The following is an 18,299-nucleotide window of genomic DNA, read 5'->3' on the forward strand; positions in this document are numbered from 1 at the left end:
TTCAGCCTCCCCAGAATCCTGTCCACGTCCTCAGGAGCCACAGAGTCAAACTCGTCCCATATAACAGTCTCAAGACTTGCTCCTGTCTCCTCCCCCGGGGCCACCCAGTCAGAGTCAAGACCTTCTCGAATCCGAGCGACTTTGTCATACAGATATTGAGCAAAGTCCTCGGCCCTCCCCTCCAGGGAGTCCCCTCCCCTCCTCAACTGAAGGAGAGAGCGGGTCACCCTGAAGAGGGTGGCCGGGCGATTATCTGATGACGCAATGAGGGTGGAGTAGTAGTTAGACCTCGCCACCCTCATCGCCACTAGATAGGATCTAACCTGTATCCTTGCCTGTGTTCGGTCGGATTCGGTTCGGCTCGCCCTCCAACTGCTCTCCAGGCGTCTTTTCCGGCGCTTCATCTCTCTCAGCTCCTCGGTAAACCAGGGAGTCAATTGAGATCTGCGCCGGGTCAGAGGCCGCAAAGGCACGACTCGGTCCAATGCTGCGGCAGCGGCCGTCTCCCAGGCCGCCGCCAGATTTTCAACCGAATCGTGAACTAGGTCCTCAGGATATGGCCCAAGCTCCGTCAGGAACCTCTCCGGGTCCATCAGGCGCCTGGGGCGGAACCATCTAAGCGGTTCCTCCTGGAAGGGACCATGGAGATCTTCTAGTCCAATCCCTTGCCCTAGGCAGGAGTCCTTATGCCATCCAGGACAAATGATTGTCCAGTCTTTTCTTGAAAACCTCCAGAACTCCAGGAGGCAAGCTGTTCCACTGATTAACTGCTTTTACTATCAGGAAATTCCTCTTTATTTCCCTTTGATGAGCTTCCACCCATTGTCCTGCCCTCAAGTGCTATGGAGAATAAATCAATCCCCTCTTCCCAATTGGAGTCCTTCAAGTGTTGGAAGATTGCTAACATGTCACTCCTAAGCCTTCTCTTCATTAGGCTAAATATACCTAGTTTCCCTAGCCATTCATTGATGATTTAGCCTCCAGATTTCTTATCATCTTCATTGTTCTTCTCTGCACTGTTTCTATTATTATTGGCCTAATCTGATGATGACATGACTTTTTCATTATTGAGTTCCATACATTCTTTCTTGGTGTTGTTGGCCAAGCTTCGTGATTTTTCATAAATGGTTTTTTTACTCTAGCAGTGATTTCACACTAAACTTTACGGAATACTATAAGCTATTTTCTTGCTTATCCACCAGCTTCAAATATGAAGAGCGAGGAACGTGATTGCTGATTTGCTGATTTCCATGGAGTGCCTGAGCCATCAAGAAAGTGCCTTGTTTTATTGCTCTAAAGATAATGATGGCCACCAGCCAAATTGTAAGAGTGGGGAAAAAAATGGAGCCCTATTCTTCAAACAAGTTTAAATTCATGCATGAATTGGCACATCTGTGCTCTTCTAATTATGACCCTGGTTACACATACCACAATATGGTACATTCAGTGCTTGAAAACACCAAACATTAAACAAGTTAAGGCAGCATTCTATTATACTTAGATAATAAACCAAATAGAGCATAAGATAAACCTGCATTAAGAAACGTGAGCATGGTGCAGTTTGAAACAGCAGGACTTGTCTGGTGAATGGAACTCTAGTTATATTGTCATTGGAAACATCTAAGAGCAACTAGGATAAAATGTGGTCTGCAGAAACAGGGGTAAGTATAGAACTCTTTAGGCTATAATTTGCCACACATTGAACTTCAGGCATAATTTCTCTCCTCTTTCACCTTTCACTGAAAGAGGAGAGAATTTCTAGTATTCACACCTGATAATAATTTGGCTCTTTGCCTCGACTTTCTTGTCTCCTGTCATGTTGTCTCTTCAGTGGCCACAATCTGCATAACACTCCTACATGAAAATAAATTAGTTTGAGCAAATAACTGATTTGGTTGCAATAATTTACCACCAGTATGGGATGAGTAAGTGGAGACTTATATAAAAATGTAAATAAACTTCCTTGAGTACAGGTAGTCCTCGACTTATGATCACAATTGAGTCCAAAATTTTTGTTGCTAAGCAAGAATATTGTTAAGTGAGTTTTATCCCATTTTACAACCTTTCTTGCCACAGGTGTTAAATCAGGGGTCTTCAAACTGGCGTGGCTGGCTGAGGAATTCTGGGAGTTGAAGTCCACAAGTCATAAAAGGGCCAAGTTTGAAGACCCCTGTGTTAAGTGAATCACTGCAGTTAAATTAGTAACACAGTTGTTAAATGAATCTGTAGGCTATACAGATCACATGAGGTGATCAAATGACCCCAGGACTTTGTAACCATCATAAATACACACCAGTTATCAAGTGTCTGAATTTTGATCATATGACCATGGGGATACTGTAACAGTTTTGCGAAAAACAGTTATAAATCACTTTTTTTGATAACATTGTAACTTTGAATAGTCACGAAACAAATGGTTGTAAGTCAAGGACTACCAGTATAAGAAAAAGAATTAACCTAACAGATCAATAGCCAAGTTATATGGGTGTCCGTGGATGGACAAGAGATCATGTATATGGTAATGTTATTATACAAACAACACTGCATAGAAGCCTATGTCTAACATCATGACACATGTGCTTTCAGTTTGACACGACTTGCTATAGATACTGCTGCCATGCCCACTCACTACAACACCCATAAGCCTCCACAGAGAAGCTGACTAAAACTATGTCTAAAGCAAAGAAAAGGAATCAAACATGAAAAGTTTAAAGCACGGGTGTCAAACTCGTGACGTCACGTGACGTATTGCGACGTATTGCGACTTTCCCCCCATTGCCGGCAGTGGAGTGGGCGCAGTTTTGGTGTCACGCATCTGGCCCGTGGGCCGACAGTTTGACACCCCTGGTTTAAAGGGTTGGCAAGCTGATAGCTCAATATAGATGTCAAGCTGAAGCCAAAGTGGACAATAAAGGCCAACAGCAAGCTCACCTGACCAACACTTCTTTCCAATGTATGAATTAAGTTTCAAAGTTTTTTTCCTGCCTTGAGTAAAGATAGGTGTTGGGCACATTCTTAACTATGATGACAACCTCTTAAGTAAAGAAGATTAGCAACCATTCAATGTATTCTGTTTGCTTTCATAGGGCCTGTTTGCAGAGTACCACTGATGTTCTCTTTTTGCTCCGAGCAAACAATAAAACAAGTTGCTTGGAAAACGAGGTGGAGCCTGAAACAAATACAGACTGAACTGTGCAGGCTGGTTTATCCTAAAGGTGTGTGAAATCTTGGTTTCTGTTGGAAAGGCCTTGGGCGATACACCTTGTTAAGAGTTAGGTTAGTGTCAAAATAGTTGCCATTGTATTCATGAGAACTTTGCCTCATAAATGTCTGAGTGAGTTTGAGGCATTTTTTTTTCCTGTCCAGCCTGTCCATCTTAAAACAAAAAGAATCAAAGCACCCAAAAGAATTGTATAAAGTCCATGGCTTTTATATAGAGGATCGGTATTTACTTGTGATCCGTGCCTGGAGCAAGGGAGTAACTGGCTAGTTCTAAGACAAATGGGTCAGCGAGCCCAGTAATTGATATCCTTGCTTAGAGCAGAAGCATCCCAACCTGTTTAAAAGACTTTTTCAAAGGCCTGTCTTAACTAATGCGAAGCATTTCACAGAGCAAAGTTTCAACGGTCCCAAGGAAAAAGGTCATATGCCGGTGATGCATGAAAAAAGCCAATCCAACTTTCAATACTGAACATAGTTCTAGTCTTGTACAGCTCTTCCTGTGGCACTAACTACCATATTAACTATCCAGACTGGCTCTCTCAGTATCATCTACTTTTTTGTGGTATGATGGTTCACATAAGTAGCTTTAAGGGAACTGATCTGCTACCAGCATCATATAAGTATATCCAGTGGTGGGATTCAAATACGTCAGTGGCAAACTATGGCATGCATGCCAGAGGCGGAACTCAGAGCCCTGTCTGTGGGCACACACGCCGTTGCTCCAGCAGAGTTCGCCAGAGTAGTGAGCACGTGGTGTTTGGATGCAACAGGGCAGGAAGTGAGCGAGCAAGCAGCGCTGGCCCCCCGGTGATGCCCCAGAGATGGCGAGAAACTGGCCCCCGCTGCTCTGGCCCCGGCCACACTCACCCAATCTGCCATGACCACTGCAGCCATGCCCACCCAGTGGGCCATGCCCTCACCCCCCTTGAAGGCACTACAATACTGATGCAGCCCTGGCACTTTGCGATAAATAAGTGGGTTTTGGGTTGCAGTTTGGGCACTCGGTCTCTAAAAGGTTTGCCATCACTGAAATATGTGAACAACCGGTTCTTTGTGTGGATGCCGCTTCCGGAAGTCCATTCTGGGCCTGGACAACCAAAAATTAGCTACCGTTCTGCTGAAGTGGTGCAAACCGTCTGAATCCCACCACTGAGTATATCCATCTTAGACAATGGTTGGCTTCACATACCTTGCTAAGCCATATTTTGACTTTGTTTTGCTTTGAAGTGAAACAGCCGTTTACTGCAGCCTAATAAATATTCCCATAGTCCCAACAATGGGACATTCACTGCAGCAGAGATAAAATGACATTTGGGTTATATATTAATATGAACCAATCTCATTTGCCTTTGAATCTTTACTTAAGGGCAAACTTTAATTCACAGGCCCTGAATTAAAATACAAATGGGAATACAATTATGTATCAGTTCTCACACTCCTGTTATTCATGCTACATGATTTCTCTGCACCTCTTAAAACATACACAATATCAAATTCCAGTGACAGACAGACATTAGGGGAAAATGTGTCCAAAATGTTCCGACATGGATGTTTATATTAGCTAAAGTCAGAAATAAGTTGAAATAGGTGTCTTTTTGTATCGGTTCTTTATTGAGGCGTTTTGCTCTTCCTCACTACTGTCAGTTTGTTCCACAAGCAGAAGGCTCATCAGTTGACCACATCTGTATATTTGCGATCTAATGCCTATGTAATCCAGCAGTCAACAGGAAGTAACACAATATTGCTTGATCCACAAAATGCAAAATGCTGAGGACTTGCCTTAAATGCTAGTATAAGCAGGTTAATGTCATGACAGAAACTTATAGAACAAGTTGACAGGATTTGATCTCCAGATGATTTAGAGAATCCAATTCCACTGCTCGCTTATAATCTCAGTTTGAATTTACCTCTAAGGTTCTAATGCAAAAACTGGTTCTTGACATTGCAAAATAGATCCCAATTTTATAACACACTGAACACACTCAAAACTGTAGAAATGATAGATTTTAGGAGAAGCCTAAAATTCTACCACCTCTTACAATACTAGACAACACAGTATCAACAGTAGAGACCCTCAAGTTTCTAGGTTCTATAAAATCTCAAGACTTGAAATGGACACCTAACATCAAAAATGTCATCAAAAAGCACAACAAAGAATGTTCTTCCTGCGCCAACTCAGAAAGCTCAGACTGCCCAAAGAGCTGCTGATACAGTTCCACAAAGGAATTATTGAGTCTGTCATTTGCACCTCTATAACTGTCTGGGTTGGCACTGCAACCAAACAAGACAGACACAGATTTCAATGGATAGTTAGAATGCAGAAAAAACAATTGCTACCACCCTGTGTTCCATTGAGGACCCGTATACTGTACGAGCCAGAAAGAGGGCTGTGAAAATATCTACAGATCCCCTCACATCCTGGACATAAACTGTTTCAACTTCTTCCCTCAAGACGACACTGTAGGGCATTGCACACACCGTTATGAAAATAAATGCAGGCCTATGCCAAATACTTTTCTAAAATTGTCTAATTTAGGATACTTTTAAAAGGAAAAGGAGGGGTTTTTTTCTGACAAAACAGGACATTTCAGTTATCATTATAAATCCAAACAGCTTTTTAAGAAGGGTATAATAAGCAGCTCACAAAGTATATTCTATGAGAACAAAAATAAACTGTGTTCAAACACACTTTATTTTCTAGGAATGTAGAAAGCTGTCTGGTAATGAGTCAGATCCCTGATCCACCTATTTTAGTATTATCAGTACTGATTGATAGTGGCTCTCTAGGGTTCATGATTGGTTGAACTTGGGACCTTCATGGAAATAATATGCTGGCTAGTATAGACATGAGGGTGGAGCTGTGGACAAACGATACAAGAAAGTTAATAGCAGAAAAATAGTCATCCCTTGTAATCAAATTACAGAATATATTTATATGGTGTTATTCTATTTTCCTGTCCCATGAAATACCCCACTTGGCAACAGTTTTATCTCACACTGGATACTTCAGTCAACTATTACTTTACTGAAACAGTTAATAAATGTTCAGTAACTCATAGAATTATTGATCTGGCCAGGTTTCTGTACCACACCCCACTATCTAAGCTTCTCCACTCCAGGCTATTACATTTGTGGGAGTTTTATGAGAATTCTGATTGGGACACCCTTTTCAGTATCATTCTTTAGCTAAGCTGTGCAGACGAGAATATATTAATTATTATTTTCACTTATTATTAAGCTTAGAAGTATTACAAATTTCTGCTCCATAAAAGAAGTGGTAGAATTGAAGTAATCCTCAACTCGGAAAGTGAGAGGAATAACTGAGATTACAGAAATATATATTTTCTGTTGAATGTGTCATTGTGTCATTTGCATCTCCAGTCTGATGCAGATACAGTATGTTCAGCCAGTGATTAGGTTATGGCTTGGGCAATAAATAAATATGATTTTTTTGAGTAAATTCAGCAGTCATGGGAAAAGATGAATCCTCTTGGGAAGATGCCATTGATTAAATACAAAATATGTATTTGTGGGGACGAGAATAAAGAGAAAGTTTTCACAATAGAGCAGAATAAACAGTTGAGCCCAACAAATGTTCTACATTGGTACTGGTTATTCCAATTTTTTTGGGACTATATAAGCCATCAGAAATTAGATACAAACTATGAACTGCTGAGATATAACATTTGATTCAGAATAGTGAAAGTAAGCTGAATAAATATTTCCTTCTATCTAAATGAAAGGAGAACATGTGTTAAATGTTCAGTGTCAAATGAAATACATTAGGGTATAAAGACCCATCTCCCAATCATATTCTCACACAGGGATTTCACTAATGGGAACTAATTAGTAAGATTAGATTGAGATCAATAATATCATCCATTTAATGGCTAGAAGTAGAATCAGGGCTGGAAACACCTGATGATAATTAGGAATGGAAAAAATAAAATTGCCACAATCATAAATTTATATAAATTTAAGGCACAATCATACATAGGTTATTGAGTTCTTTGTGATCAGCCACAAAGATATCACAGAACTGTCTTCTCTATAATAGGCAGAAAGGAGTAATTAAAATGATCAGAAGATTTATGTAGGAAATTGATTGATGGAAAATAAAGATGACCTAATGGTTAGTGGTTCAGAGGATTTTAAAAGAGGATGAAATAAATTAACAGAGGAGTTGATTATAATTCTTACAATAACAGAGTTGCTTATTCTATTTGTGGCTTTTCAATGGTGTTTTATTTGATATAATAATCCCCTGATTCGCCAGTCTGAATATAATAAATGAATCATATGACAGAAACTTCTTGAGTGGACCAGTAGGAGGGATTAATGGCTCTTGGATGTTCCTAATCTTTAACATTAGAATCTGCTACCATTGGCTTTGCTGGACAATCTACAAAGACTTACAGACCAGCAAGGTTCTGCTCTTGAAAATCAATCAACGTCCTAGTGGATAAAATGCTATATTGTGGAAAAGTGAGTCAGCAATGCTAATTCAGTCCTTAGGGAGCCAAGGCTAGATTACTTTCAATCTCACCACCTACCTAACTCACTACTTTCCCCTCCCTGCCTCCTGATTTGAATGACATGGGAATGAGCGAAAAGAAGTTTCGTGTTATAGTGCAAATACTTTTTAAAAAGACATTTACTGCATTTTTGGAGTTGCCACCCACTTTCAAAGCCACCTAGAAAAACTGGGTTTGGGGACAGTACTCTTCCCTTGGGCTGACTAGCTGGTTCCACAAGAAACCACAGCCTGGCATCATTTATTCCGATACCAATTAGTACACACCTACTAGTTAAGTGTAATATGTTATTCTCAGTTCAAACTACTCACAAAGCAGTTAAAACTTTCATTAGTAGTTCTCTACAATATTTGCAGTATTACAGATCATTGCTCCCTTCAACCCCAAACAATACAATGTTTATATTTTGAGCATATAGGGAGTCCTTGTCTTACAACTGTAATGGAGCCCGCCCATCATGGTGAGAGGTTGTGACAGATATAAACCGGGTAGCCCATATGACTGACCTGATTTCTTTTAAATATTTTTGTGGTGGTTGTTAAGCGAACGCAGTAATTGTAAAGTGAACACCATTGTCATTAAGACAATGCTACAATTTTTAAGGGAACCCGTGGTTTTCTCTGAGGTGCTTTAGCTGAGAATCAAAAGCAAATGCCTGTTTTTGGCAAAAACATCATAAATCACAGTCATATGACCGCAGAATGCTGAAATGGTCATAAATGCTGGCCGGTTGCTACTCCCGAAAAGTGCTGCAGGTGGCTGCAGAACAGCAACCTTCAGAACTTCAGAATCAGGACATAAGTGCCTTTGGGGGGGGGCACTAAATAAGTGGTCATAAGTCAATGACTACCTGCATACATATGTAAATATTCTTTGTCTCATGAATATATACATCTGTTTTTTAAAGTCATTTGTACTTTCCACCTTGTTCTGGATATGCCCAGAACTAATGAAGAAAGATATGTTCGCAATTCTTTTACCGCAGGTAAAACTGTTCTGCCCTACCATTTTTGGAAGTATGACTTCACAATGGTCAAAACACAGATTTGACATGAAAAAAAAATCTTCTCTTGACATGCCGATGAACAGAGTTGGTAGATGTTGTGATTTTGATGGATGCTTATAAGGTTTCTTAAGAAAAATGTTTAGCTTTATTTATACATTCTTTTCCAATGAGGGAATGATTATACAAGCCAAATCTTTCAGAGCTTTCTTTTACGTACACATTCAAAGCAAATCTCTCTCTGCCCCAATATTCCTTTACTTAACTTTTCCTCAACCCTATTTGTTCATTATGGATGACACCTGTTCTATGTTGGAGCCTATTGCTCATTCTTTGTATTTGAGAATTGATGTGTGCTTGCACACGCATGCACATGTGAAAAAGAATTACTCACATTTCCTTTGGTTGATGGGTACTTAAATGTAGAAGTGCATCCATATAATTTAATTACTTGTAAGTTTACAACTACTGAAGTATATAATCTGCAGTTGTATGGAAAACTGAGCCAAATTACCTGTTGCACACAGGACTTTGCGTTGAGGAAAAAAAGTTCAACTGTGGTCTTGTCCTTCAGAAATGAAATGCTTTCTATGTAAAATCTAAAAGAAATGGAAAGAGGAATAATTTATCTTACAATTATCTTGTAATCGCACAGTTGTAAATCAAAGGTTAAAAACCAATGCCATTGTACTGCAAATCAATTCAATTAGTCGAACAACACTGCGTAAAAACATTCGTACAATACGTAAAACAAAGGGGATGGCTTATCAAATATATGTGTTGTAAAAATCAGATTCTTGTTTGAGTCAGCAAAAAAATTCACTCCCCAAGAGTATTTTTCAATGAAACCATAAAATATCACTGCAATAAAAATCCCAAACTGAAAGAACCTATCCATATTGCACAGATTTTTGAAAGAAAAGAAATCAAATTACCTACAAAATATTTTTTTCTGATATATAATTGATAAGAACAAATAGAAGAAGGGACAAGCTACATTTAAACAGATGTCATGCCTATTAGGCTGCTTCATTTGGTAAATTCTAGGTACTGATTTTACAGGTTTTGGCAATATATTAATGGTGTTTTTCCGTGGTAACTTAGCAGTAAGTTACCTTATTTAAGACACTGATTTTAACAAGCGGAAAACCCAGATGTTGAGTTTAGATCTGCTCATCTGATCTCTTTACTTCCAAGTAGTAATCACATGGAGATTTGTATCACTGAACCTATGGTGATTTTAGGAGACAGCAATTTTGACAATTGGGGACATAAAGCAGCACTCAAGGGAAAGGCAATTTTGGCAATTCTGCAAATCAAAAAAAGGAACTCTAGGCTATAACATTCAATATATACATTCACATTTGCATGTAGCAATTCCCATTCATTGCACTGTTATTAGTTACACCTGCTGAGAAGTTATTTTCAAAAGTGAACATTATAAAAACTTATCCATTCTCTTCCATGGCTGAAGGTGCTGGATTAGCAATGAGCTCAACTGAAAATAACATTGGAAAGGCATTGGGTGAAACTGATCTCATGGAGGAGTTTTCATTTAAAAGATCTCAAAAAGTTTCATGTAACTATTGTCATGTTAATAAGTTGTCAGTTTGTGTCCTCTTAAGATAGCAGATGAAGATGTAAAAATAAGATGAAGTCTTAATCATGAAGATAAATACTAAAGAACCTAATTTATTGCTTTGTTCTTTTTCTTTCATTTATGAAATTTGATAACTGGGCCAGGTCACAGGTTGAGAATTCTTAGAATAAAATCAGATATATCAGGAACAGTGCTGAAAGATTATAAAAAGATTATAAAAAAGAATTGTACAATTGTCCCGGTCCACAAAAAACTCCAAGGCCACCAATGGATATAACCAAGTTCCTGGGTGTGCAGTTAACAAGTAGGCTGGCTTGGTCGCTCAATAGCGAGACACTGGTGAAGCGGGCACAGCAGCGCCTGCATTTTCTGTGTCGCATGAGAAAAGCACATCTTCCTTCTCCTATCCTTACCACTTTCTACAGAGGGACGATCGAGAGCATCCTGTCATACAGCATCACAGTCTGGTTTGGAAGCATCACTGCTTCAGACAAGGAGTGTGAGAATGGCTGAAAAGATCATTGGCAACTCCCTCCCTTCCATCCAGGACATACCACATAAGCATTGCTTGAGCAGGGTCCCAGAGCAGGGTCTGGGACACTACAGATCCTCTTCATGACCTGTTTTCCTTGTTACCTTCTGGGAGGAGGCTTTGTGGCATCCGAAGCAGAACATCCAGATTCAGTCACAGTTTTGTTCCACACAGTATTAACCTTGTGAACTCTCAAGCTTCCTCCTTCTGTTATGATTAATATTTATATGTATCTTATATGTAAGGGTGTAAGTCTATATATAAGTTGCATATAGTATGTTTAAATTTGTGTTATGTATGTGTATACTTTGAGACTAAATTTCATTTTTAATGTGTGCCATTGTGCCCACAGTAAAAAATGACAAAGGTTATCTATCTAAATGCTTTCCTAATTATGGTATCACAATTATGAAATATTCTCCTCCAAGACTTGCAAATACTCCACATTTGGTATACTGTATTCAATTTTGGTCACCACAAAACAAAATAAGATGCTGGTGCCTAAAAAGAATACAGAGAAGAGCAACAAAAATGATAAGAAGTCTGGAGGCTAAACTGGACAACTAAGGAAACTAATCTGGTTTAGCCTAACAAAGAGAAGGGTTAGGGGGGGAAATGATAGCCATTTCCCAATACTTGAAGGGCTGTAACAGGGAAGAGGGGATCAATTTGTTCTCCAGAACATCTGAGAACAGAACAGGACAAGAAGCAATGGATGAAAGCTTGTCAGAGGGAGATCCAACCTGGAAATAAGGAGGAATTTCCTGACAGTGAGAATGATTATAGCTTGCCTTCCAGGATGCTCCATTGCTGGAGGTTTTCAAGTAAAGACTAGACAACCATTTATCCACGATGACAACTGACGACTCTTGCTTTGGGCCAGGATTTGGACTGGAAGACCTCCAACGTCCCCTTCCAGCCTTATGATTCTAAGACAGAGGTCTCCAACCTTTTGGGCACCAGGGACCGGTTCCATGGAGAGAGGTTTTTCTACGGACTGGTGGGTGCGTGGTTTTGTGTGCTGCCTGCATCCCGTGGATCGGGCTTTGCTTGTTTGTACAGACTGGTTGCTGGCATGCTGCAGCCCGGTACTGATCCATGGACCAGGGGTTGGGGACCCCTGTTCTAAGAGATTAACATCACATCAAGATTGATTTCAAGATTGTGAATTCTGGTGTTCTAAACTTGTTTCTCTTTCTGTAGATGTTTCCTTGTCAGGCTAGGTAATATCATTAGTGGATAGGGGTGATGGTGGGAGTAGAACTTTGCTGACTGCATATATGTAGCAGCTTGTCTTACGGGAGTAATTTTTCTTCCTCAATTGCTTTTTGGGTGGCGTATATTCTGAAGATTTGACACTAGCTCATTTTCTATCGTGTTATTATTTTATTGTCTGAGCAGGAACCTTGAAAGTATGGAGTTTGGAGAGAGATATATTAAGAGTACCTCCAACCCTCTGAACATGTGCAGTCACAACACATAGAGAAGACTAGGAGGTTCCTTAAAAGGTTTTCTTTAAACTGCATTTCAAATGTAAAACCACTAGTATAATGAGTCATCTTGTTAAGACTTAAATATAAAAATTACCACATGGGCCGACATACAGTACTAGTTCAGAAGTGATAGGGAAATGTGACACACATGTTCATGCATATGTCATCCTTTTAACTATTTTTTTTAATTTGTCCTGCTTATTTGTCATTGATAATAACAAAGATCCATTTATTCTTTAAAAAAAAAATTGGTTACAACTAGAAATTCCACAGTGCAAATTCATTTTGTACTGCATATCTATACTTACCTGACTGCAAAAAACAAAGTTGCTGGACCGGGTTTTTTAGGTAAATCATGATCCAGAACCCTGTGATCTAACTGTAGCCAGACATTGTGTCCCCTGAAAAACATCAAAACAGAACAGGAAACATAAGAAACAAATGATATTAATTCACATAGTTGAGACTATTTCTCGGCAATTTAAAAGATCAAGGTAACTTAGAGATGAAGTTGGCTAACTCTTCTATTTTTCTCATTTTATTCATTGCCTACCTTCATAGCAAGCACAGATAATGTAGCATTTATAAATATTCAGGAAAGTCCAATCTTATCCTTCCTCTTGATTAAGAACCAATTAATGGGCTGAAATATAGGTAGTCTTCTACTTACAGCCATTCATTTAGTGACTATTTGAAGATACGACAGCATTGAAAAAGTGGCTTATGACCAATCCCCGCACTTGTGACTATCACAGCATCCTCATGGTCATGCAGTTGAAATTCAGACACTTGGCAAATGGCATGTATTTATGACGATTGCAGCATCCCTGAGTCATGGGGTTGCCATCTTCCCAGCCATCCTCTGACAAGCAAAGTCAATGAGGGAAGCTGAATTTGCTTAATGACTGCATGATTCACTTAATAATTGCAGTGATTCGCTTAACAACTGCGTCAAAAAAGGCTATAAAATCAGGTGTGATTCACTTAACAACCGCCTTGCTTAGCAATGGAAATTCTGGTCCCAATGTAATCAAGGACTACCTGTATGATTGTGAACGGAGCCCAAAATGAAATATAGGAGTAATAATTGCCATGCACATAATTGGTGAACTTTCTCAAAGAGTCTAAAGTGGAAGTCGACTGTCCATTCAAATGAAAGATACACTAACTCTACACAGCAATTCCAAATGTGTTCCAATATCTCAGGGGTTGCCACAAAGAAGAGACAGTCAAGCTATTCTCTAAAGCATCTGAAGGCAGGACAAGAAGCAACGGATGGAAACTAATCAAGGAGAGAAGCAAGCTAGAACTAAGGAGAAACTTCCTGACAGTTAGTACAATTAACCAGTGGAACAACCTGCCTCCAGAAGCAGTGAATGCTCCAACACTGGAAGTTTTTAAGAAGAGACTGGATAGCCATTTGTCTGAAATGGTATAGGATTTCCTGCTTGAGCAGGGGGTTGGACTAGATGACCTCCAAGGTACCTTCCAACTTGATGATGATGATGATGTGATCAGAGACTCAAGATGTAATAAACTGGTTTCTGGTTACTTTATCAAATGCTTAAAAAGTGTTTTCTGAATTGTTTGTACCACTTAGCCACCTTGTAATAACTTACTGATAATATTGCTGGCTTCACATACACACACACAAACACACACACAAAAGGAAATTAGGATTTAAGTTCTTGAGCAAAGGAATTACCAGCCTTCAAAATCCTATTATAGCACATTATTAATTCAAAATAAACAGGAAGGCAAAAGCCATTCCTTTTTTACAGCCTCATATACACCAGAGGGTGGCACGGTGTCTCAGTGGTTAAGATGCTGGGCTTGTCAGCTGGAAAGATGGCAGCACAGGTTTGAGACTCGAAACACCATGCAATGGGGTGAGCTCCCATCCTTGCCCCAGCTTCTGCCAACCTAACAGTTTAAAAGCATGCAAATGCGAGTAGATAAATAGGTACCACTTTAGTGGGAGGATAACGGTGTAACATGACATCATGCTGGCCACATGTCTGCAGAAGTGTCTTTGGACAGCGCTGGCTCAATGGTCTTGAAACGGAGATGAACACCGCTCCCTATAGTTGGCAACAACTAGCAGAGTAAAATCTGCAGGGACTCTTACCTTTACCTTTTATACACTAGAAGAATTAGGCATTCTCACTATTACTAACTGGATATGAAAAAAGTTGGAATCCAATCTAGGTGGATGTCACTAAGTATGGAGTGGTGGTTCAATCTTCATTTGTTCTTTTCACGTCTGCTGACTATCATCTTTAAGCATGAGGAAAAGAAAGCCTTCACCATTAAAGCATATTGTTATTATTCATGAGTGCTTTGACTGAACAATATTTGTGTCACTGAGTCACACGCTTTGTCTAATAGAAAAAGTTTAAGTGGTGTCTTCTATAGTGGGGAATTTTTTTTTTAAAGGATTTGACTGCCCTCTGGAGGTTGCAATTCATAATCAAAATAACGCAAAAAGGAATTTAACATCAATAGGTATTTTCCCAAACCAGAAAGTTGTTAAGATGAAGAGATCTTATGTTCAGACTTATGTTTTTAAGGAATTTTTTCTCAAATAGGAGCAGATCTACCAACACCTTCAAAATCTATTGACAGAATTTACCTATAGAAAAATTGAGAACATCTAGCAACAGGAAATCAATCGTTCGTATAGCAGAAAATATATGCAAATACACATATAATTTATTTTGCTTACATACAGTATGCATGTCTGTATGTACAGTATAACAAGTAAAATCAAGAAATTTTGGAAGAGAAACTAGAGGAAGATTGTCAACTTTGATGACTGATTGGGGGGACATCGTAACTGTCTTCACTGAGGGACTGTCACAGAGAAGAAGTGGTCAACTTATTCTCCAAAGCACCTGAGGGCAGGACAAGAAGTAATGGGCGGAAAGCTTGTTAAAGGGAGATTCAAGGAATAAGGAGAAATTTTATGACAGGCAGAACAATTAATCAATGAAACAGCTTCCCAGAATTGTGAGATGCTCCATTATTGGAGGTTTTCAAAAATTGACTGGACAACCATTTGACTGGGATGGTATAACACAGGGGTAGTCAACCTTGGCTCTTTTATGACTCGTGGACTTCAACTTCCAGAATTCCTGAGCCAGCATGGAATTGTCATAAAAGAGCCAAGGTTGACTACCCCTGGTATAACATCTCCTGCCTAGAAGACTTCTGAGGCCTCTTCTAATCCTTTGATTCTATGTTCTATAGTTCTATAACTTCATTGTTTCATGGCTGCATCTTCCCTGCTCTAAATTCTCCCCCAATCCCTGCATGTGAAGAGGGAAACATGTAACCCTATGTGTGTAAACAGCATGGAAATTAACTTGGAGTGGAAACATAATAATTGGAGGAGAACTATCTAACCAGCTTTCCAATTCTTGAATGCATTTAGCTTAACTTTCCCCAATCTGAATGTCCTCCAGATGTATAGACTTCAACTCAAAAATCTTTTAACAGCCGGCCAGCTGACTGAGTTCTGGGAGTTGTAATCCAAATATCAGGCTGGGAAAAGCTATGTAATCCCTAAGAAATGCTGTTTAGTAGGTGTCTGAAATATATAAATAATATTAGCACCACACTGACCTAGGCTGACCGGAAAAAGGTTGAGCAGGATAACCTAACAATAAAGCAAAATAAAAGGCATAGCAGTTAACACTATGCATATCCAGACAGCAATTTATTTTTCTATAATCATAAAAGAAGCAAACAGAAGGAGAATTCTATAGTTTGGGGATATCAGTCAATAAACGAACCCTATGATATTCTCTAAAAATAAATTTGGAAACGCCAGCTTACATTTTGACTATTCAAGGGGTTTAAAAAAAACTGCATGATGTACTTACATATCATCTATGAATGTTATCCCAAAATATTCCTTTTCTTTGAGGTTGAAATGTGAAGCCACCAAATCCAATAATTCCCGTGACAAAAGTTTAGGCTATAGGCAAATGAAAAAAAAGTACGTTATTCTTGCAATCTCTTATGTTCAAACAATAATATCAAATTATCCTCTATTTTGGAAAAAGCTTTTGGAAAAGTTTTCATCCTTTGCCATTGGACTATTTCTCTTAAAGATTTTAGCTTGGAGTAGAAACTCAATTTTTATTTCCATAGTAATGGGGTTGGAAGGGGCAGCCCTTCCTTATTTAAATGTCTTTACAAGTAATTAAAATTATCTATTTAAAAATATTTTAAGAAAATTCACTGCACTCCATTCAATATCCTGAATTCAAATAAAATTACCCTTGTAATATTATCAAAAGAGATATCGTGATCAAATATTAGCCAAAATAAAACTAACACACAATGCAATGTAGCCCATGTTGGTTACCTATATAGTGGCACCTCAGTTCTTGTCAAAAATTCGTTCCAGAAGATACGCTGAATACTAAAACCAACAGGTACTGAGAAAATCACATGACTTACCACATGACCCACTATTTCAGCTGGAAGAAATAGTCAGTCATGAAGCAAGCCAACATCACCAAATTCTTCCTTGCATGTCTACTAACGAGAGAAAGACGAACCCCAGGACAAGATTTCTGCTTCCAAACATGTTGAATATTGAATTTGATGAGTTCTGAAGCAGTCAAGTGCTGAGGTATGACAATGTAGGATTCTAGAGGAAGGGAGGCCCTTGGTGACCCTCTAATACTCTCAGTTCAAAGTAGGAATCTTGAAATAATTCTGACATGTTGCTGTCCACCATCAACCAAAGTTGAGTCCTGAGAATGTTGACTGATTCATTGCTGAAGAGCAATCTCCTCTCAGAAATCTATCCCTCCTAATGTTTAGATGAAATCTACTTGCTTGAACCTAGTAGTTATATAGACCTTCTTCAAGAACACTAGAGAATAAATCTTCTCCCATTACTACTACGATCATGATTACGGAGATATCAGACAGGTTTCATTTTGCTTTCCATACAGATTATGATGTCTCCTAACTCTTTCAGCTTGTTTTCAGCAGGTTAAATTTCTATATTACTGATAGTCATGATTGTCCTTCCTCTAAATGCAGGTCATCCTCGACTTGCAACCATTTGTTTAGCAACCGTTTGAAGTTACAACAGCATTGAAAAAATGACTTATGACAGATCCCCACAATGGCTGCAGCATCCCAGGCTCATGTGACTGTCATCTGTGATGTCCCCAGCCAGCTTCCAACAAGCTAAATAAACAGTGCAGCTGGATTCATTGAATGATCATATGATTCACTTAACAACTGAAGTGATTTGTTTAACAACCATGGCAGAAAAGATCATAAAATTGGGTACGACTCACTTAATAACCATCTTACTTAGCAACAGAAATTCTGGACTCAATTGAGAACTACCGATACACTACAGTTTTCTTGATTTCTTCATAAATATAGTGCCCAAAGCACTCCAGAAACAACCAGTCCTGTTAAATTATTCTCATCCTCTGCACTAGCTACTATGCTTCTCCTCTTTCTTAAAGCTACTGTCGTACTTGAGAGTGAACTGAGGAGCAGGGCTGTGCATCCTCTTCGAGTGCTTTGAACCTCAAGTAAGCATGAACCTAACAGCTCTCTGTTATTATGCAGAAAAGAGCAATAAAGATGATTAGAAGTCTGGAGGCTAAAACATATAAGGAATGGTTGCTGGAATTGAGTATGTCTAGTTTAATAAGGAGAAGGACAAGGGGTGACATGATTTATTTATTTATTTATTTTACAGGATTTATATGCCGCCCTTCTCCCCATGGGACTCAGGGCGGCTCACAGCATATTAAAACATCATACAAAAAATTTCCCCTACTAAAAACCAATTAAAACCCAAATATTGGTAGCTGTGGCTCTTTAAAATCGTTAAAAATTGTCCCTATTTAAAACTCACCCTAGGTCAGGCCCG

General features: G+C 39.0%; 1 protein-coding gene across 1 annotated transcript in view; it reads right to left on the reverse strand.

Annotated features, from left to right (window-relative positions):
• Positions 1-18,299, reverse strand: part of FRMD4B (FERM domain containing 4B) — a 124,233-nt gene that overhangs the window by 103,330 nt on the left and 2,604 nt on the right. Inside the window, exons 2-4 of the mRNA XM_015821731.1 lie at positions 16,270-16,364; positions 12,694-12,786; positions 9,275-9,359 (exon numbers count right to left, since the gene is read on the reverse strand). Of these exons, the coding sequence (XP_015677217.1) occupies positions 9,275-9,359; positions 12,694-12,786; positions 16,270-16,364 (273 nt within the window). The remainder of the gene's footprint in view (positions 1-9,274; positions 9,360-12,693; positions 12,787-16,269; positions 16,365-18,299) is intronic.

The sequence above is a fragment of the Protobothrops mucrosquamatus genome, unplaced genomic scaffold (genome assembly GCF_001527695.2).
Source record: "Protobothrops mucrosquamatus isolate PMUCROS unplaced genomic scaffold, P.Mucros_1.0 scaffold1393, whole genome shotgun sequence".
In the NCBI taxonomy this organism is placed as follows: domain Eukaryota; kingdom Metazoa; phylum Chordata; class Lepidosauria; order Squamata; family Viperidae; genus Protobothrops; species Protobothrops mucrosquamatus.